The 19,448-nt window shown below is 63.2% G+C and overlaps 2 protein-coding genes across 5 annotated transcripts in view; one reads left to right on the plus strand and one right to left on the minus strand.

Moving 5' to 3' along the window:
• Window positions 1-19,448, minus strand: part of ITGB1BP2 (integrin subunit beta 1 binding protein 2) — a 38,303-nt gene that overhangs the window by 17,735 nt on the left and 1,120 nt on the right. For 2 of the 4 annotated variants that reach the window (XM_089781762.1, XM_089781759.1), the window contains exons 2-7: window positions 17,277-17,596; window positions 7,943-7,992; window positions 7,196-7,252; window positions 979-1,127; window positions 730-848; window positions 441-499 (exon numbers count right to left, since the gene is read on the minus strand). In XM_089781762.1, coding sequence (XP_089637888.1) covers window positions 441-499; window positions 730-848; window positions 979-1,127; window positions 7,196-7,252; window positions 7,943-7,992; window positions 17,277-17,340 — 498 coding nt within the window. In that variant the 5' untranslated portion in view covers window positions 17,341-17,596. Of the gene's footprint in view, window positions 1-440; window positions 500-729; window positions 849-978; window positions 1,128-7,195; window positions 7,253-7,942; window positions 7,993-17,276; window positions 19,410-19,448 lie in introns of those variants that run through there. The other 2 variants (XM_089781761.1, XM_089781760.1) reach the window with 2 other exon arrangements.
• On the plus strand, window positions 9,593-11,321 carry ZSCAN29 (zinc finger and SCAN domain containing 29). The gene is made up of 2 exons (XM_089781758.1): window positions 9,593-10,536; window positions 10,732-11,321. Exons 1-2 carry the CDS (start codon window positions 9,987-9,989, stop codon window positions 11,223-11,225), a joined length of 1,044 nt encoding a protein of 347 aa, XP_089637884.1. The 5' UTR covers window positions 9,593-9,986; the 3' UTR covers window positions 11,226-11,321.

Consider the following 19,448-nt stretch of genomic DNA (forward strand, 5'->3'; position numbering starts at 1 on the left):
GACTCTTTTTTCTCTCGCCAGCGGTCTCGTGCCAGCAGGTAGGACAGGGCCAGGCACCCAGGTGTGTGTTTCTGGGAGCCCCCTGCTCTAGCTCCGGCCCTCAGTGCGCAACGCTGGGTCACAGGCTAAGGGCCAGTAAGAGCTTTACTGGAGCCTGTTGGATTTCGGTGACGGGACTGGAGACACAAGCTTGGCTGTGAGGCCAGCAGATTCCACGCAAAGCTCAGTGGAGGCTCGATGTCTCAGTCGTCAGCCCCGGCTGCTCCACTCACTGCCCTGGGGGAGGACCAGCAAGACCACAAGACGCTCCCCCACAGAAAGCTGGTCTGTGTCAGTGCGGGGCGTGGCGCCGAAGTCTGCGGGAAGGGAGTGGGTGCCCTGAGCGCTGATCCCCACAGCCTGGGACACTGACCTGGACTTGAGCCACGAATGCAACTCACCGCCTTACAGCCCGAGTTCTTACAGGTGGTGCCTGTTCTGACCTCCGGAGCAGCCTCTGCTGTAATCAACATACAGAGCACAGAGCTCTTTACATGGCTCCCACATCCCTCAGAGGTCTTCACTCGCACCCCCATCACCCAGGACCAGAGCCCCCCCAGTGCACAGCTCCATGCCGGCAGACAACCTCACCGGCCTGCCATCCCTCTACACGGCACACATGCTATTTCTGAGCTGGGCACCCTCCATGAGTCCCAGATCACCCTGGCAGGCCTTTCCCCATCTTCTCACCCCTGCACGAGGAACCTCCCTCAGGGCGTTGATCTTTGGAGGACAGCTGCAGCTTCTCCAGGGCTTGCTCCAGGGACCTGGACACTTTCATCGGCAGTGGGTGTCTTGGCTCATCAGAGCTGGAAGGAACAACCATGTGCAACACAACAAAAACCAACGTCGTTTCCTCACCACTTGGATTAACTATCCCTGCCCCATCCTGAGAGGCAGGCAGGGCAGGGCTGTCTACATGGCCGGGGTCTGACTCACCTTGGCCTTTCACGCTGCATCTTCTCTGCTGATTTTGGGCTTTGGATGATGAGTTCTGGGCTTGACTTGGCCTTCAGCTCATCTGAGGCCTCCTCTGGCAGGTTGGGCTCTGTGGGCTTCTCGTTGCTATGACACCCTTTCGTGCAGCCCTAAAGGGAGGAACCAGAGACAAGACTGATGCTCACTTTGACCTCCCCATAGGAGGGCTCTGTAGGTCCTGGGCACAGACTCACAGACCTTAGGGCCAGCAGGGCCAACGTGCTCATCTTGCCCGAACTCCTGCACGTTGCCAGCCACAGCCCCTCCCCCTCCAATAGGAGGCCATAATCTTTGGCTGAGTCACCCACATCCTCAACGGGTGATGTAAGGGCCTCAGGTTATAGGGATCTCACTTATTCTAGCCCCAAGCAGCAGGTGACCTGCACCCCACGCTGCCCTGAATGCCACACAGCCAGGACACAGTCACCCAGGGGACACCCAGGGAGCAGCACTGGGCTGCACTCACTACCAGGAAGCTGGGCCAAAAGCATCAACAGGAGGGGCTGGGCCAAAAGCAACAATAGGAGGGGCTGGGCCGGGACCCTCTTAGTGCCACTGGACGAGTGCCTGAGGGGACGAGAACCTCCTGGGTCCAGGCCCCAAAGCCTGTTGTGTGAGGTGTCAAACAGACGTGTGTCCCATCGGTCACCAATGTCATCACGAGGAGCTGCGTGCAGCTGCTCAGGGACTGGCCACGAGCCACGGGGAGAGAGCCGTGCGGCGCTGCCTGGCTCGCTGCAGGGCTCCGCTCCCGAGGCTGCACCCAATGCTAATGAAGGGCTGTGACTTGAGAGAAAAGTAACAGGAAGAAGCAAGCAGCCAGGCGGGGGGAGAGACCCCCACATCTTGAGGTGCAGTCAGAGATCTGAAAGGCACCCTGGCCTCCCAGCCCATGGCAGCAGAGGGGCAGCCAGCTTGCTCGGGGTCTCAGGAGGCTTGGCTGGAAATGCTGGTGCCAGCACTGGGGGAGAGCAGTGCTGTTATGTAAGCAGGTCCTTACACACGGGGGACTTGGAATTGTATGTCACCGGATTGTCCAGTATTCTCCCTATCAGCTGAATTTCTGTTCTCTGACAATCACCCCCTTCTTGGTTTCACTACAATGCAACCTCCATGCTCTGGTCTTCCGCAAGCTGCTGAACTGGAGTTGCTCTTACAAGCTGAAGTATGGTTCCTTAGAGACCTGCAGGCTGGTCCCTATGAGTGTTCAGTGGATAGGGGCTGGACGGGATATGGGACACCCCAAGAATCCAGCAGTGGTGTGTCTGCTCCCTGACTAGAGAGCCCGAAGCCTGGAAGGCTGCCAGAGACTGGTGGTTTCAAGATTTCCAGAAACCCTTTGACAAGGTCCCTCACCAAAGGCTCTGAAGTAAAGTAATTTGTCATGGGATGAGAGGGAAGGTCCTTTCATGGGTTGAGAACTGGCTAAAAGACAGGAAACAAAGAGTAGGAATAAATGGTCAGTTTTCCAAGTGGAGAGAGGTAACTAGTGGGGTCCCCCAAGGGTCTGTCCTGGGACCAATCCTATTCAACTTATTTATAAATGATCTAGAGAACGGGGTAAACAGTGAGGTGGTAAAATTTGCAGATGATACTAAACTGCTCAAGATAGTTAAGATCAAAGCAGACTGTGAAGAGCTTCAAAAAGATCTCACCAAACTAAGTGACTGGGCAACAAAGTGGCAAATAAAAGTTAATGTGGAAAATTTAAAGTAATGCACATTGGAAGAAATAATCTCAACTACACATACAACATGATGGGGATTAATTTAACTACAACTACTCAAGAGAGATCTTGGAGTCACTGTGGATAGTTCTCTGAAAACATCCACTCAGTGGGCAGCGGCAGTCAAAAAAGCAAATACAGTAGAGTCCCTGTTATCCAACCTAAACTGGCACATGGTCGGATTACCGAATGTCGGATGATACAGACTCTACTGTAGAGAGCAACGGAACAGCTGTTCCCTTGCTCTCTAGGAGAAGCTGCGGCCGCTTCTGCCGGGGCCGCTTCGTCTCCGGCAGGAGCGGCAGCAGCTGCTCCTAGAGGGCGACAGGGCAGCAAGCGGGGCTGTTCTCCCAGGCTGCGCTGTATCTGACCCTGCAGCTCCCGAGGACTTTGGTTAATCCAGACTCCACTGTAGAATGTTAGGCGCCATTAAAAAGGGATAGAGAATAAGAGAGAATATCTTACTGCCCCTGTATAAAACCATGGGACGCCCACATCTAGAATACTGCGTACAGATGTGGCCACCTCATCTTAAAAAAGGCAACAAAATGATTAGGGATTTGGAACTGGTCCACTATGAAGAGAGATTAAAAAGACTTGGATTTTTCAGTTTGGAAAAGAGGAGACTAAGGGGGGATATGATAGAAGATTATAAAATCACTAGCCAATTAGCCCGTCATAAAATGGGATTTTCAGGTATCTCCTCCACGTCGGTCTTCTCTCCTCCGGTCCCTCGCTCCGTCTCTCTCTCTCTCCTCTTCCTACTGCCTCCCCCCCCTCTCTCTCAGCTCTCCTCCGCCTTCTGCCTCTCTCTCTCTGTCTCTCTCTTTCTCTTCTCCTCCTCCTCCCTCTCACTCTCTCTCTGCTCTCCTCTGTATCCATCGGGGATGCACACTCGTCCAGGCCCTGCCCCCTGGGCGTGTACGTCACCGCCCCGCCCCCCTTCATCTCCCGCCATGGTGCTCGGCTGACTTCTGCGCCACTCAGCCAGGCCGCCGTGTGGGAACAAGCGGCGCAAATGGCCTCTCTCTCTCTTCTCCTACTGCCTCGCCCTCACTCTCTCTCAGCTCTCATCCGCCACCTGCCTCTCTCTCCTTCTTTCTCTTTCTCTTCTCCCGCTCCTGCCTCTCACTGTGTTTCTCTTCTCCTCCTCCTGCTGCGTCTCTCTCACTCTCTCTCTCGCTGTCCTCCATCTCCTCCGTTCTCCTCTCTGTCTCCTCCACGTCCTCTGTGTCTGCTCCACTTTCCTCCTTTTGAATCTGGCGCCCTTTCCTGATGTCAGAGATGCATGCTCGTCCAGGCCCCACCCCCTGGCTGTTCCCTCTGGGCGGCGCTGTTGCCTCCCGGCATGGTGCTCGGCTGACTTCTGTGCCACTCAGCCGGGCCATCGCGTGGGAGCAAGTGGCGCAAGCGGCTGTTTGGGCCCCGTGCTCCCCATGCAGCACCCCTGTGCTGCATGGGGAGCGTGGACACCAAACGGTCACTTGCTTCCACACGGCGGCTCGGCTGAGCGGTGCAGAAGTCAGCCGAGCACCATGGCGGGAGGTAACCGCACCTCCCAGAGGCAACAGCCAGCGTTTCAGCATTACAGAGTCACAGACATTGGGCTACTATATATATGACTAGCCAATTAGCCTGTCATAAGATGGGATTTTCAAGTCTCTCCTTCACCTCAGTCTTCTCTCCTGAGCCTCTGGTCTCTCGCTCCGTGTCTCTCTCTCTCCTCTTCCTACTGCCTTCCCCTCTCTCTCTCTCAGCTCTCCTCCGTCTCCTGCCTCTCTCTCCGTCTCTCTCTTTCACTTCTCCTCCACCTCCTGCCTCTCACTCGGGGGACCGGGGAGCCCAAATGACTGTTTGGGCTCCACACTCCCTGTGCTGCATGAGGGGCATGGAGCCCAAAAGGTCGCTTGAGCCACTTGCTCCCACGCGGCGGCCTGGCTGAGCAGTGCAGAAGTCAGCTGAGCGCCATGGCGGGAGGCGAAGGGGAGCGGGGCGGTGATGTTCATGGCCAGGGGGTGGGGCCTGGAGCCGCTGTCATGCTGCACGTCACTGCCCCGCCCCCTTCGCCTTCCGCCGTGGCGCTCAGCTGACTTCTGCACCACTCAGCCAGACCACCGCGGGGGAGCAAGAGGTGCAAGCGTCCGTTTGGGCCCCGCGCTCCCCATGCAGCACAGGCCGCCAAGAGGGAACAGCCAGCATTTCAGCAACAGCGCCACCCAGAGGGAACAGCCAGCATTTCAGGCAACAGCACCCCCCAGGGGGAACAGCCAGCATTTCGGCGTTACAGACTCTCAGACACTGGGCTACTACTATAGATATTAGCCTCTGTTTCTCTGGAGGTGGGTGACAAGGAACGGATCACGTGAGGATTACCTCCCTCTGCGGCACCTGGCATTGGCCACTGTGGGCAGGCAGGACATTGGGCTGGATGTATCTTTGGTCCGACCCAGTCTGGCTGCTCTTGTATTCTTATGACCTGACCCCAGCAGGCACAAACAAGACTTCCTGGGGATAAGGGGATGTGGGGAGATGCCTTTCAATCCCCTGGATACCTCCAGAGAGCCTCACAGAAGGACCTCTGGCTCCTCTTTGTGCCAGCCCTTTGCTGGCGAAGGGCAAATCCAGAAAAAGAGGCATGCCCATAAGCAGCACAAGACTGGGCAGTAGCATTGGCTACTGGACAGAGAAGGGGTCGATTGGTTGCAAACGAAATGGCAATTTGGGCTTGGCCTGGCTATACCGCAAGAGGGAGACGGGCAAGAAAAGAGAGAGGTGGTGCCACAGGCGAGAGGAAGCAGAGAGAATTAGCAAGAAAGGAAGGAGTTTGTCAGCCATTTTAAGTATCACTGATAAGCCCCCAGGATGAGTCTGTGAGAAGCAGAACAAGGCAAAGAAAGGCAATCTAGGCCCAGCAACCAGTGTGTCCACCCTGCCCACGTTACCGCGTGGCCGCTGCAGTGCTGTGACGTGGGCAGTGTAGTCATGTTTTATCAGGGGGAGGGGACTCCTGCCGATGAAACTTCCACCCGCCCGGGGGGCAGCCGTATCGCTGGCAGTCACGGCTCCTGGCGATGAAGCACTGTTTATGCCAATGCTTTACAGCACAACACTGTTATTGCTCAGGGATACGGTTCATACCCTTGAATGATTAAAATTTTAGAGCTGAAAGTGGCAGCATAGACACAGCCTAGGATGCAGGGGAGTAACATCACTGGGCAGAAGTGATTACTACTAGGCTAAAGGGCCCAGCAGAGATGGGTGGGGCACGGATGGACCAGAAGCTGGACAGGGAATTGGATGGGAGGAGACAGACTGAATGGAAACAGGAAACCAGCTAGGAAATGGGCAGATTAGCTAGGGCGGAATGATTGGGCTGTCCTGGGACAGGGATCTGGCCAGGGGAAGGAGAGACCAAACGGCCCGGGAGAGGGATCTGGCCAGGGGAGGGGGGGACCGGCTGGCCGGGGACAGAGATCTGGCCAGGGGAGAGGGGGACCGGCTGGCTGGGGAGAGGGATCTGGCCAGGGGAGGGGGGACCGGCTGGCCAGGGACAGGGATCTGGCCAGGGGAGGGGGGGACCGGCTGGCCGGGGAGAGGGATCTGGCCAGGGGAGGGGGGGACCAGCTGGCCGGGGAGAGGGATCTGGCCAGGGGAGGGGGGGACCAGCTGGCCAGGGAGAGGGATCTGGCCAGGGGAGGGGGGACCGGCTGGCTGGGGAGAGGGATCTGGCCAGCGGAGGGGGGGACCAGCTGGCTGGGGACAGGGATCTGCCCAGGGGAGGGGGGACCGGCTGGCCGGGGACAGGGATCTGGCCAGAGGAGGGGGGACCGGCTGGCCGGGGAGAGGGATCTGGCCAGGGGATGGAGGGACCGGCTGGCCGGGTAGAGGGATCTGGCCAGGGGAGGGGGGACCGGCTGGCTGGGGAGAGGGATCTGGCCAGGGGAAGGGGAACCGGCTGGCCGGGTAGAGGGATCTGGCCAGGGGAGGGGGGACCGGCTGGCTGGGGAGAGGGATCTGGCCAGGGGAGGGGGGACCGGCTGGCTGGGGAGAGGGATCTGGCCAGGCGAGGGAGGGACTGGCTGGCTGGGGACAGGGATCTGGCCAGGGGAAGGGGAACCGGCTGGCCGGGTAGAGGGATCTGGCCAGGGGAGGGGGGACCGGCTGGCTGGGGAGAGGGATCTGGCCTGGGGAAGGGGAACCGGCTGGCTGGGGACAGGGATCTGGCCAGAGGAGGGGGGACCGGCTGGCCGGGGAGAGGGATCTGGGCAGGGGAGGGGGGGACCGGCTGGCCGGGGAGAGGGATCTGGCCAGGGGAGGGAGGGACTGGCTGGCTGGGGACAGGGATCTGGCCGGGGGGGGGGGGGGCAGCCAGGAGTGTTCTGCTGCTTTGTTTAAGGGCCAGGTGGAGACTGGAGTTGCTGTGGAGATGTGTGTGGGGGGGGGGGTACATACCTTTATGGACAGGAATTCTGAGAAGTCCGTGGTTCGTTTCTTGCAACAAGACCAGCCCTGGACACAGGAACAGGATGCATGTGATCAGGCTCTGAGAACTTCCCTGAGCTCCTGAACCCCACTGCAAACCCGCACTTCTGACATGCTGGATCTCCCTTTGTCCTGCAGAGGCAGCTAGTTCTGGCATCTGGTTCTGAACTTCATAGACTCATAGCATCGTAAGGCTGGAAGAGACTCAGGAGCCATTGAGTCCTGCCCCCCGCCCAAAGCAGGACCAACCCAACTCAACCCTCCCAGCCAGGGCTTGGTCAAGCAGGGACTTAAAGACCCCTAGGAATGGAGACTCCAGCCCCTCCCTAGGGAACCCATCCCAGCACTCCCCCACCCTCCTAGCAACATAATTTTTCCTAATATCCAACCTAGACCTCCCCCACTGCAGCTTGAGCCCATTGCTCCTTGTTCTGCATCTGCCCCCACTGAGAACAGCCTCTCGCCAGCCTCTATGGAACCTCCCTTCAGGAAGTTGAAGGCTGCTCTCAAATCCCCCCTCGCTCTTCGCTTCTGCAGACTGAACAAACCCAAGTCCCTCAGCCTCTCCTCACAGGTCATGTGCTCCAGCCCCCTCATCATTTTGTTCGCCCTCTGCTGGACCCTCTCCAATGCGCCCACGTCCTTTCTATAGTGGGGGGCCCAGAACTGGACACAATACTCCAGATGTGACAACAACTGTCTTACTGCCTGACTCACCTTCAGGGCGTCATGGAATATGGGAATACCTGGGTGGTAAGCACAGGAGTCTACAAGCCAAAACAAAAGGGAGTGTTAGTGCTTCAGGACACAAATCCGTTTGGTCAGATGGTGCTGCCCCTGCTCTCTGGAGCCCCCCTCCGCCAGCCCTGCCCCTACTCTCTGGAGCCCCCCTCCCCCCCCGCCAGCGCTGCCCCCTGCTCTCTGGAGCCCCCCTCCCACCCCGCCAGCCCTGCCCCTACTCTCTGGAGCCCCCCTCCCCCCCCGCCAGCCCTGCCCCTGCTCTCTGGAGCCCGCCCCCCCAGCCAGAGCTGCCCCCTGCTCTCTGGAGCCCGCCCCCCCAGCCAGCGCTGCCCCCTGCTCTCTGGAGCCCGCCCCCCCAGCCAGAGCTGCCCCCTGCTCTCTGGAGCCCCCCTCCGCCAGCCCTGCCCCTGCTCTCTGGAGCCCCCCTCCGCCAGCCCTGCCCCTACTCTCTGGAGCCCCCCTCCCCCCCCGCCAGCCCTGCCCCTGCTCTCTGGAGCCCCCCTCCGCCAGCCCTGCCCCTACTCTCTGGAGCCCCCTCCCCCCCCGCCAGCGCTGCCCCCTGCTCTCTGGAGCCCGCCCCCCCAGCCAGAGCTGCCCCCTGCTCTCTGGAGCCCGCCCCCCCAGCCAGCGCTGCCCCCTGCTCTCTGGAGCCCCCCTCCGCCAGCCCTGCCCCTGCTCTCTGGAGCCCCCCCCGCCAGCCCTGCCCCTGCTCTCTGGAGCCCCCCTCCCCCCCCGCCAGCGCTGCCCCCTGCTCTCTGGATCCCCCCTCCCCCCCCGCCAGCGCTGCCCCCTGCTCTCTGGAGCCCCCCCCCCCCCCCGCCAGCGCTGCCCCCTGCTCTCTGGAGCCCCCCTCCGCCAGCCCTGCCCCTGCTCTCTGGAGCCCCCCCCCGCCAGCCCTGCCCCTGCTCTCTGGAGCCCCCCCCAGCCAGCGCTGCCCCCTGCTCTCTGGAGCCCGCCCCCCCAGCCAGCGCTGCCCCCTGCTCTCTGGAGCCCCCCCCCAGCCAGCGCTGCCCCCTGCTCTCTGGAGCCCCCCTCCGCCAGCCCTGCCCCTGCTCTCTGGAGCCCCCCCCCCCCGCCAGCCCTGCCCCTGCTCTCTGGAGCCCTCCTCCCCCCCCGCCAGCGCTGCCCCCTGCTCTCTGGAGCCCCCCTCCCCCCCCGCCAGCGCTGCCCCCTGCTCTCTGGAGCCCGCCCCCCCAGCCAGCGCTGCCCCCTGCTCTCTGGAGCCCCCCCCCAGCCAGCCCTGTCCCTGCTCTCTGGAGCCCCCCTCCCCCCCTGCCAGCGCTGCCCCCTGCTCTCTGGAGCCCGCCCCCCCAGCCAGCGCTGCCCCCTGCTCTCTGGAGCCCCCCCCAGCCAGCGCTGCCCCCTGCTCTCTGGAGCCCCCCCCCCGCCAGCCCTGCCCCTGCTCTCTGGAGCCCCCCCCCGCCAGCGCTGCCCCTACTCTCTGGATTCCCCCCCCCCGCCAGCCCTGCCCCCTGCTCTCTGGAGCCCGCCCCCCCAGCCAGCGCTGCCCCCTGCTCTCTGGAGCCCCCCCCAGCCAGCGCTGCCCCCTGCTCTCTGGAGCCCCCCCCCCGCCAGCCCTGCCCCTGCTCTCTGGAGCCCCCCCCCCGCCAGCGCTGCCCCTACTCTCTGGGGGTATGTCTACACTAGAAAGTTAGTTCGAACTAACGGACGTTAGTTCGAACTAACTTTCCTATGCGCTACACTAGCGCTCCGTTAGTTCGAACTTAATTCGAACTAACGGAGCGCTTAGTTCGAACTAGGTAAACCTCATTTTACGAGGACTAACGCCTAGTTCGAACTAGCTAGTTCGAACTAAGGGCTGTGTAGCCCTTTAGTTCGAACTAGTGGGAGGCTAAGGCTTCCCAGGTTTCCCTGGTGGCCACTCTGGCCAACACCAGGGAAACTCTATTGCCCCCCTCCCGGCCCCGGAGCCCTTAAAGGGCCACGGGCTGGCTACTCACTTTGTGCCAGTTGCAAGGCTGCCAGCACCCGTGCCTGCACAGCCTGCACCTGCCACACCATGAGCCAGCCATCCGAGGGCTCCCAGCCCTCCACTGCTCCCCACGACCAGCCTGGCGGCTCCCGGGAGCCTGCCCGGGGGCGCAAAAGGCGGGCGCCCGCCTGGTCAAGTGCGGAGATCGTGGACCTCATCGAGGTTTGGGGGGAAGCCTCAAATGTCCACGATCTCCGCACTAGCCACCGGAACGCGGCCGTCTATGGACGCATGGCTGCCAGCCTGGCCGCCAGGGGCCACCAGCGCAGCCGGGAGCAGGTGCGCTGCAAGATTAAAGACTTGCGGCAGTCCTACTCCCGGGCCTGCCTGCCAGGGGCTGACCCGGAGGCCTGCCCCCACTTCCATGCCCTGGACCGCATCCTGGGGCCTCATGCCGTCCCTGCCCCCCGGGACGTGATTGACCCCGGGGCAGAGGGACCGCTCCTGGACACCGAGGAGGAGCAAGAGGGCTCTGAGAGCCAGGAGCCTGCCGCCAGCCTTCCCAGGACCCGGGACCCCCGAGGCACCCCACAGAGCCGCTCGCCTGCATCATCAGAGGCCGGGGAGGCGTCCACCTGTGAGTACCCTCGTGTTCCCCTTATGTGTACGGGGGGCTGGGGCGAGAGGGAGCCCCGGGACCGTGCGCCTGGGCCTTGCCCACTACGGAGCAGCAGCTGGGGATCCTGCAGGGGCCCTGGCCTTGCAGAGGGGAGCTGGGTTTCACACACCTGGGCCCCTGGGGTAATTGACCGCTGGTCTTCTTGCACCACAGCTGCAGCACCGGGGACTGCAGGGCGCACCACACCGCCTGCAGCAGCCGCCCGCGCCCGGGCAAGCAGGACAGCCAGGAACCAGGAGGACTACCAGAGGCGGCATCTCCGGTTCCTGGACCGACAGCTCCGTCTCCAGGACCACTGGGTCCAGGAGGACCTCAGGCTGCGCCAGAGGAGTCTGGAGGCCCTGGAGGAGCAGGGCCGTGCCCTGCGAGGCCACCTCCAGAGCCTGCTAGACCGCTTTCCATTTCCTCCTCCCCCTGCTCCCCCTCTTGCTCCCCCTCTTGCTCCCCCTCTTGCTCCCCCTGCTCCCCCTCTTGCTCCCCCTGCTCCCCCTGCTCCTCCTGCTCCTCCTGCTTCCGCTCCTGCTTCCGCTCCTGCTTCCTCCACACCCCCTGTCCTCTCTGCCCCCCCCTCCACAACCATTCCCCACCGACGCCCCCGGACCCGCAGTGTGGCGAGACGGGAGAGGCACCCAGACTCCCACCCCTGAGCTTTCCTTTCCCTTCCTCCCTTCCCTCCCCTCCCCTTCCAGCTCCCTCGTCCCAGGTTTCCCCCTCCCTTCTCCCACCTTCATTCCTCCCTCCCCCACCCCAGTTCTCTGAAATAAACAGACGTTTTTGTTGGAAAAACAGGTGTCTTTATTGTACAGTAGATAGGGAGGGGAAAGGGGAAGGGGGGGGGTAGGGTGGAAGAAGGCCCCGGTGGGGCATGCAGGGAGAGGTCAGTCCTCCTCCTCCTCCACCTGGAAGCTGTCCCGCAGGGCTTCCCGGATCCGGATGGCCCCCCGCTGGGCTTCCCGGACGGCGGCGGTGCGGGGCTGACCGTAGTGTCCAGCCATGCGGTCAGCCTCAGCCATCCAGGCTGGCAAGAAAGCCTCCCCCTTCCGCTCACACAAATTGTGGAGCACACAACATGCCGCCACCACGGGAGGGATGTTGTGCTCGGCCAGGTCCAGACGGGTGAGGAGGCATCGAAAGCGGGCTTTCAGTCGCCCGAAGGCCCCCTCCACCACGATGCGGGCCCTGCTCAGCCTGTTATTGAAGGCCTGGCGGGAGGGATTGAGGTGTCCCGTGTAGGGCTTCATGAGCCAGGGCTGCAGTGGGTAGGCGGCATCCCCCACCAGGCAGACGGGCATGTCCACGTCCCCGACCCTGATGTGGCGGTCGGGGAAGAAGGTCCCGTCCTGCAGCCGCTGGCACACGGAGGAGTTCCGGTACACCCGGGCGTCGTGTGCTTTGCCGGACCAGCCCACATTTATGTCCGTCAACTGTCCCCGGTGGTCACACACGGCCTGCAGGATGACGGAGAAGTACCCCTTGCGGTTCACGTACCGGGACGCCTGGTGTTCCGGGGCACGGATGGGGATGTGCGTCCCGTCGATGGCCCCCCCGCAGTTGGGGAAGCCGAGGGCGCCGAATCCCCGGATGACGGCATCCGGGTCGGCGAGGCGGACCACCCTGCGGAGCAGCACCCGGTTGATGGCCTTGACCACCTGCGGAGAGAGACACAGCAAAGCGTCAATCAGTGGGGCGCCCGGGTGGCTGGGAGCATTCCTGCCCTGGCAGTGCCCCGCGCCCCACTCCCGGAAGCAACCCCCCTGGCGGCGTGTAGTACGGCCGGGACAGCCCGACCCCTCCGGTGCGGGGCGCTTTCGCCTCCTCCCGCCCCCCCCCTTTGTCCCTGGGGCGGCCCATCCCCTCCTCGCAGCCCCCCTCCCCCCCGGCTCGGTGGCCGACGAGCGCCGTACCTGCATGAGCACTGCTCCGACAGTGGATCTCCCCACGCCGAACTGGTTCCCGACGGATCGGTAGCTGTCCGGCGTGGAGAGCTTCCAGAGGGCGATGGCCACCCGCTTCTGGAGGGGGATGGCGGGCCTCATGCGAGTGTCCCTTCTTTGCAGGGCAGGGGCGAGCCACTCGCAGAGCTCCAGGAAGGTGTCCCTCCTCATCCTAAAGTTCTGGGTCCACTGTCGGTCGTCCCAGCGCTCCAGGACGATGCGGTCCCACCAGTCGCTGCTGGTGTCCAGACGCCAGATGCGGCGGGGCACGCCGGTGCCGGGGCGCCGCCGCGGCTCCTCCACGGCCCCCAGGGCGGCCAGGCGGAGAGGCAGGGGGCTGACGTTCCCCAGGTGGTGCCAGGCAGCCTCGAGCCATTGCTGGCAGGCTTGCAGTAGCAAGTCCAGAACGTGCACCAGAAGGTGCAGGGCGAGCCGTGGCTCCATGTTGCCACCTGCGGCGGCCCCCCCGAAGGGAAGCACCGACACAGACGGGCACAGAGACCGACGCTTTGCTGTCCCTCGGCGAGGTTGGCAAGCAAGCAGGAAAAGCTGAGAACCGGCTGTCCAGGGGGGGTCCCTTTAAGCACGAGCCTCAGATAGCCTCAGACAGCAGCCACACAAAGCAACTGCTGACCTGATGCCCTGCCAGAACCGGTTTCAGCTGCCCTTAAATGCCCCCCTGCGTCCAATCAGTGTGGACGCGCTAGTTCGAACTAGCAAAACGCTAGTTCGAACTAGTTTTTAGTTCTAGATGCGCTAGTTCGAACTAGCTTAGTTCGAATTAACTAATTCGAACTAAGTTAGTTCGAACTAGCGCTGTAGTGTAGACGTACCCTGGATTCCCCCCCCCCGCCAGCCCTGCCCCCTGCTCTCTGGAGCCCCCCCCCCGCCAGCCCTGCCCCCTGCTCTCTGGAGCCCGCCCCCCCAGCCAGCGCTGCCCCCTGCTCTCTGGAGCCCCCCCCCGCCAGCTCTGCCCCTGCTCTCTGGAGCCCCCCCCCCCGCCAGCCCTGCCCCTGCTCTCTGGAGCCCCCCTCCCCCCCCGCCAGCGCTGCCCCCTGCTCTCTGGAGCCCCCCTCCCCCCCGCCAGCGCTGCCCCCTGCTCTCTGGAGCCCCCCTCCCCCCCCGCCAGCGCTGCCCCCTGCGCTCTGGAGCCCCCCTCCCCCCCCGCCAGCGCTGCCCCCTGCTCTCTGGAGCCCGCCCCCCCAGCCAGCGCTGCCCCCTGCTCTCTGGAGCCCCCCCCCAGCCAGCGCTGTCCCCTGCTCTCTGGAGCCCCCCCCCCCGCCAGCCCTGCCCCTGCTCTCTGGAGCCCCCCCCCCGCCAGCCCTGTCCCTGCTCTCTGGAGCCCCCCTCCGCCAGCCCTGCCCCTGCTCTCTGGAGCCCCCCCCCCGCCAGCGCTGCCCCTACTCTCTGGATTCCCCCCCCCGCCAGCCCTGCCCCCTGCTCTCTGGAGCCCGCCCCCCCAGCCAGCGCTGCCCCCTGCTCTCTGGAGCCCCCCCCAGCCAGCGCTGCCCCCTGCTCTCTGGAGCCCCCCCCCCGCCAGCCCTGCCCCTGCTCTCTGGAGCCCCCCCCGCCAGCCCTGCCCCCTGCTCTCTGGAGCCCGCCCCCCCAGCCAGCGCTTCCCCCTGCTCTCTGGAGCCCCCCCCCGCCAGCTCTGCCCCTGCTCTCTGGAGCCCCCCTCCCCCCCGCCAGCGCTGCCCCCTGCTCTCTGGAGCCCGCCCCCCCAGCCAGCCCTGCCCCTGCTCTCTGGAGCCCCCCTCCCCCCCCGCCAGCGCTGCCCCCTGCTCTCTGGAGCCCCCCCCCAGCCAGCGCTGCCCCCTGCTCTCTGGAGCCCCCCTCCGCCAGCCCTGTCCCTGCTCTCTGGAGCCCCCCTCCCCCCCCGCCAGCGCTGCCCCCTGCTCTCTGGAGCCCCCCTCCCCCCCCGCCAGCGCTGCCCCCTGCTCTCTGGAGCCCGCCCCCCCAGCCAGCGCTGCCCCCTGCTCTCTGGAGCCCCCCCCCAGCCAGCGCTGCCCCCTGCTCTCTGGAGCCCCCCTCCGCCAGGCCTGTCCCTGCTCTCTGGAGCCCCCCTCCCCCCCTGCCAGCGCTGCCCCCTGCTCTCTGGAGCCCGCCCCCCCAGCCAGCGCTGCCCCCTGCTCTCTGGAGCCCCCCCCAGCCAGCGCTGCCCCCTGCTCTCTGGAGCCCCCCTCCGCCAGCCCTGCCCCTGCTCTCTGGAGCCCCCCCCCCCCGCCAGCGCTGCCCCTACTCTCTGGATTCCCCCCCCCGCCAGCCCTGCCCCCTGCTCTCTGGAGCCCGCCCCCCCAGCCAGCGCTGCCCCCTGCTCTCTGGAGCCCCCCCCAGCCAGCGCTGCCCCCTGCTCTCTGGAGCCCCCCCCCCGCCAGCCCTGCCCCCTGCTCTCTGGAGCCCGCCCCCCCAGCCAGCGCTGCCCCCTGCTCTCTGGAGCCCCCCCCCGCCAGCTCTGCCCCTGCTCTCTGGAGCCCCCCTCCCCCCCGCCAGCGCTGCCCCCTGCTCTCTGGAGCCCGCCCCCCCAGCCAGCGCTGCCCCCTGCTCTCTGGAGCCCCCCTCCGCCAGCCCTGCCCCTGCTCTCTGGAGCCCCCCCCCCGCCAGCCCTGCCCCTGCTCTCTGGAGCCCCCCTCCCCCCCCGCCAGCGCTGCCCCCTGCTCTCTGGAGCCCCCCCCCAGCCAGCGCTGCCCCCTGCTCTCTGGAGCCCCCCTCCGCCAGCCCTGTCCCTGCTCTCTGGAGCCCCCCTCCCCCCCCGCCAGCGCTGCCCCCTGCTCTCTGGAGCCCGCCCCCCCAGCCAGCGCTGCCCCCTGCTCTCTGGAGCCCCCCTCCGCCAGCCCTGCCCCTGCTCTCTGGAGCCCCCCCCCCCGCCAGCGCTGCCCCTACTCTCTGGATTCCCCCCCCCCCCGCCAGCCCTGCCCCCTGCTCTCTGGAGCCCGCCCCCCCAGCCAGCGCTGCCCCCTGCTCTCTGGAGCCCCCCCCAGCCAGCGCTGCCCCCTGCTCTCTGGAGCCCCCCCCCCGCCAGCCCTGCCCCCTGCTCTCTGGAGCCCGCCCCCCCAGCCAGCGCTGCCCCCTGCTCTCTGGAGCCCCCCCCAGCCAGCGCTGCCCCCTGCTCTCTGGAGCCCCCCCCCGCCAGCTCTGCCCCTGCTCTCTGGAGCCCCCCTCCCCCCCCGCCAGCGCTGCCCCCTGCTCTCTGGAGCCCCCCCCACATCTGCGGAGCTTCCTGTGGCAGTTCAGATGCGCATGGGAGCAAAGCCCTGAGTCGGGCAAGGTACCAGGTGACAAACCCCATTTTGTAGCAGGGATGTTCCACAGGAGAACATTGGGAGTCCTTCCACATAGCCAAGGGTGTGAAAAGGGCCTTGGAGGTTCCTCCATTGTGTCTTCAGTCTGGACTTTCCCCTCTGGAGGATCTTTGCTGTGAACTAAAGCTTGTGAAGGACTGGCTAACTGTGCTTTGGGGTACGATCTGAGGGATACGTTGACTGGGAATGTGGCCGATCTTTTGGAATCAGAAGAACCTTTTTTGATTTGGTGATTGGTTTTCATAACCTCTCATCTGTCTATGGCAGTGTTTCTTCAACTGTGTTCTGTGGTACACCGGTGTGCCGCGAGGCAGTCGGAGGTGTGCCACGGGGAACAACAGCATTAAAATTGGCCACTGTTAAAGGGGCAAGCGACCTTTTTTTTTCCTCAATGACTTTTCCCCAACTCTTTTTCTTTCTTAGGGTCTGTCTACACTAGCCCCGTAGCTCGAACTAGGGTGGTCAATGTAGTCATTCGAACTTGCAAATGAAGCCTGGGATTTAAATATCCCTGGCTTAATTTGCATGTTCCCTGGTGCCGCCATTTTTAAATGCCCGGTAGTTTGAACTACCTGCCCGCAGCTACATGCGGCACAGGCTAGGTAGTTCGAATTAAAGCTCCTAATTCGAACTACCGTTACTCCTCCTGCAATGAGAGGCTGTCGGTGGAGTAGATTGCTCCCCCCACCTGCCCTGTTTCATACAATGCCTCCTCCTGGGAAAGGCTGGCAATGGAGTAGCTGGAGCTCCCCCGCCCCAGTGCTCTTGTCTTTATCCCTGAGGCGGCGCGAGAGCGCTGAGTCTCCCTTCGGCCCAGCACAGGGAGTGTTCTGTGTCTCCCGAGCCTACTCCAGGTCCCAGCGAGGTGCTTGTCAGAGTCGCATTACAATGAGCCAGAGGGCCTGCTGCTCCCCCTTCCTTTGGCTCAAGTGTTCGGGCTAATCAGGCTCGTTCCAGGCCTGGTCTGCAGGGGAACCCGTCTCAGACTTGCAGCGTGTGCCCCCAGGAGATACTCCACTTGGGACAGTCTCCGGCAGATGCTCTGGGCAGCCGCTGCCCGACCTGCAGGACCGGCGAGTGCTCTGGGCCACCGGGAGCCCAGCCCAACGACAAGCAGAGGCCAGGACCCTCGTCTCTGGAACTCCTCTCAGCTGCTCCTCCATTTTCCTGCCCCCTCCCACAGGCTCCTGGGAGAAGTGGGCCTGGAAAAACATTACTCCCATGGACCTGGGCCCCTGAGCTGAACCCTGCCAGCAATTCAGTGAAGACGAATCTGCTCCTCGGCAGAATTTGCATCCCTCTCCTCCCCTTCCCCGTTCAGTGGCTGAGTGCTGCTGCCTCAGGCCAGCACTCGCAAGTGGCAGGGCCAGACCTGTGGCTTACAGGAACCCCCAGCAGTCTGGCCCAAGGGCAAGGGCACCCTGCAACAAGACTGGGGAAGGGCACAGAGCTCAAACCCACTTACCCTCAGCGTTCTTCTCAGCATCGAATCTTTGCCCACAGCCCTTGTTGTAACACAGCAAGGCCATCTCCAGGGTCCAACGCAGCAGCAGCAAGCCCTGCCCTGTCCCCGTGCAAGGCGGCAGCAGAGTCGCTGGAAGGAGGGCGGGGCTGGGTCTATCTTTAGGCACAGCCAGAGAGGGGTGGTCTGGCAATCACAGGGCAACCCAAAGATGGGCATGGAGGCCCAGCAGCTGTCTGGACACGTCTGTCAGCTTCCAAGTGTCACTGGCTGAGCTGACACCTCTGTCCTGCCTCCCTCCTGAGACGTGAGGGCCACGGCAACTGCAAAATAAGAAAGAAGCCAAATGGATGCCTAGTGCAAATCCACTGACTTCCATGGGCTGTAGTGAATAACGACACAATCCCTGTGTAGGAAGCCTGCAGCCTTTGTCCCTCTCTGCAGCACAGTCTCTCCTCTTGCAGCGCCACAATTTTTCCCATGACGCGCTCAGTCTGACCTCTGGGAAACCAAGCTGGGTTCTCCCTGCACCGCTCCCCTCCCCATTCCTTATGGGGATGGAGCTAGCGAGTCTCACTGAGTCCAGCCCATCCGCTGCAGCGTGAGCAGCAAGCAAAGGCCGGTGTTCCTTCGACACAGAGTAGTGTGGCCGTGCGGAGAGGGGACAAACTGCTCCAAGCACTGTTTAAATCTCAGTGTTAGAGCAGTGCTTGGGCAGGGGCTGCTTTACATGACACTTTTCCAATCAGAACCATGCTTTGAATGCCTTACCCATGGCAAGGAAGCCTGGGTTATTGGGCTGAACTTAACTAACAGGAAAAGAACATTTGCAGTAAATGATTTTAAGTCTGAGCCCAGCTGTATGGAAAGAGCTGGCCAGGGACAGGACATGGCAGGGTTTTACAAGAGCCAAAGGGGCATTCTGAAAGGGTCCAGGAGCATGTGTTGAGCAGCCAGAGGATACAGCCGTTCCATTGACGGGGGCGGGGCTGTTGCTAGCTGCATAGATGTCAGTACAAAGGCATCATCTGGAATTTAGCAAAGCAGCTCAGACGGGTCTGGTGGAGTTGAGCCTGGATGAGGCGTGCGGTGGCAGGGCACATGCTTGGGAGACCTCACTGAATGCAGTGTAAGGCTCTCTGGGGCCACATATTGAATGCAACATTTATTATGGACCAGGAGTGGATGGCTCGCTGCAGGGGCACCGACTCATGGCCAGGCAGAGCCCAGCATGTGCCTTCCCAAATGGCACCCGGCTAATGGCTGGTCCCTCTCCAAGGCGTGCTTTAGTCCCCCCCACTGACCTCGCTGCGGGTGGTCTGCCTGCTCTGGGCTCTGTGGTCCTTACGTGGTGACATTCTGGGGAGCGCCCGTGAGCCCCCAGCCCCTGGTCTGTACAGAGGGAGGATATTGCACAAACATCAGGGGAGTTGTGCTGAAACCCATGTGCCATCTAACCTGTGTCTCCTGACTCAGTCGGGGGGGCTGCGAATGCACCTAATGCACATGGAGCCATGAGAACATCTTGTATGTTGCTACTAGCGGCAGCCAGATACTAGCTCCCCAGGGACAAGGAGAGCAAGGTGTCAAACAACCTGCCCCAGCCGGTCTCCAGCCAGGGAGTCACAGGGTAACACCTCGGCTCCATGAGGCCAGCCCAGGCTCGTGTTCTCCGAGCTGTGAGTATGGAGCAGAGCGCAGGGCTCTGCTCCGCCCGCCCACTGGCCTGCAGCAACAAGACACTCAGAAGACTGAAGACTCCAACAGAGGAGCCTGGCCCAGCTTTCAAGGGTGAAACCTGTGTTCTATGGATGGCAATAGCCAGTGGGGTGAGCAAAATGGCTTGATCTAGTCCAGGGGCGGGAACCTTTTTAGGGTCGGGGGCCACTGACTCACAAAATCAGACAGGGGCTGCACACAAGCGAGAAGCAAAACAAACAAACAACCCCCACCCCCAAAAAACCTCATCACTGATGTGGCCCTGGACTGAGGAGAGGGACACTCCCCAATTCCCCCCACACACCACAGCCTGGGGGGCCCAGGCTAGTAGATTTTGTGGGCTCCAGCCTGGCGGTGTGGGGAAACCCCTAAATCTCAAGCCAGTGGCCGCATCCAGCCCCTGTGCCTGAGGTTTCCCACCCTGATCTAGATGCTGCCCAGTCTAGTAGGGCTGAG

The sequence above is a fragment of the Pelodiscus sinensis genome, chromosome 13, assembly GCF_052426305.1.
Source record: "Pelodiscus sinensis isolate ZL-2025 chromosome 13, ASM5242630v1, whole genome shotgun sequence".
Lineage (NCBI taxonomy): Eukaryota > Metazoa > Chordata > Testudines > Trionychidae > Pelodiscus > Pelodiscus sinensis.

Coding starts and splice junctions, on each gene's coding strand:
- ZSCAN29 (XM_089781758.1), top strand. CDS start 9,987: ATGAGCCAGCCATCCGAGGGCTCCCAGCCCTCCACTGCTCCCCACGAC. Junction 10,537..10,731: donor GGCCGGGGAGGCGTCCACCT/GTGAGTACCCTC, acceptor CTTGCACCACAG/CTGCAGCACCGGGGACTGCA.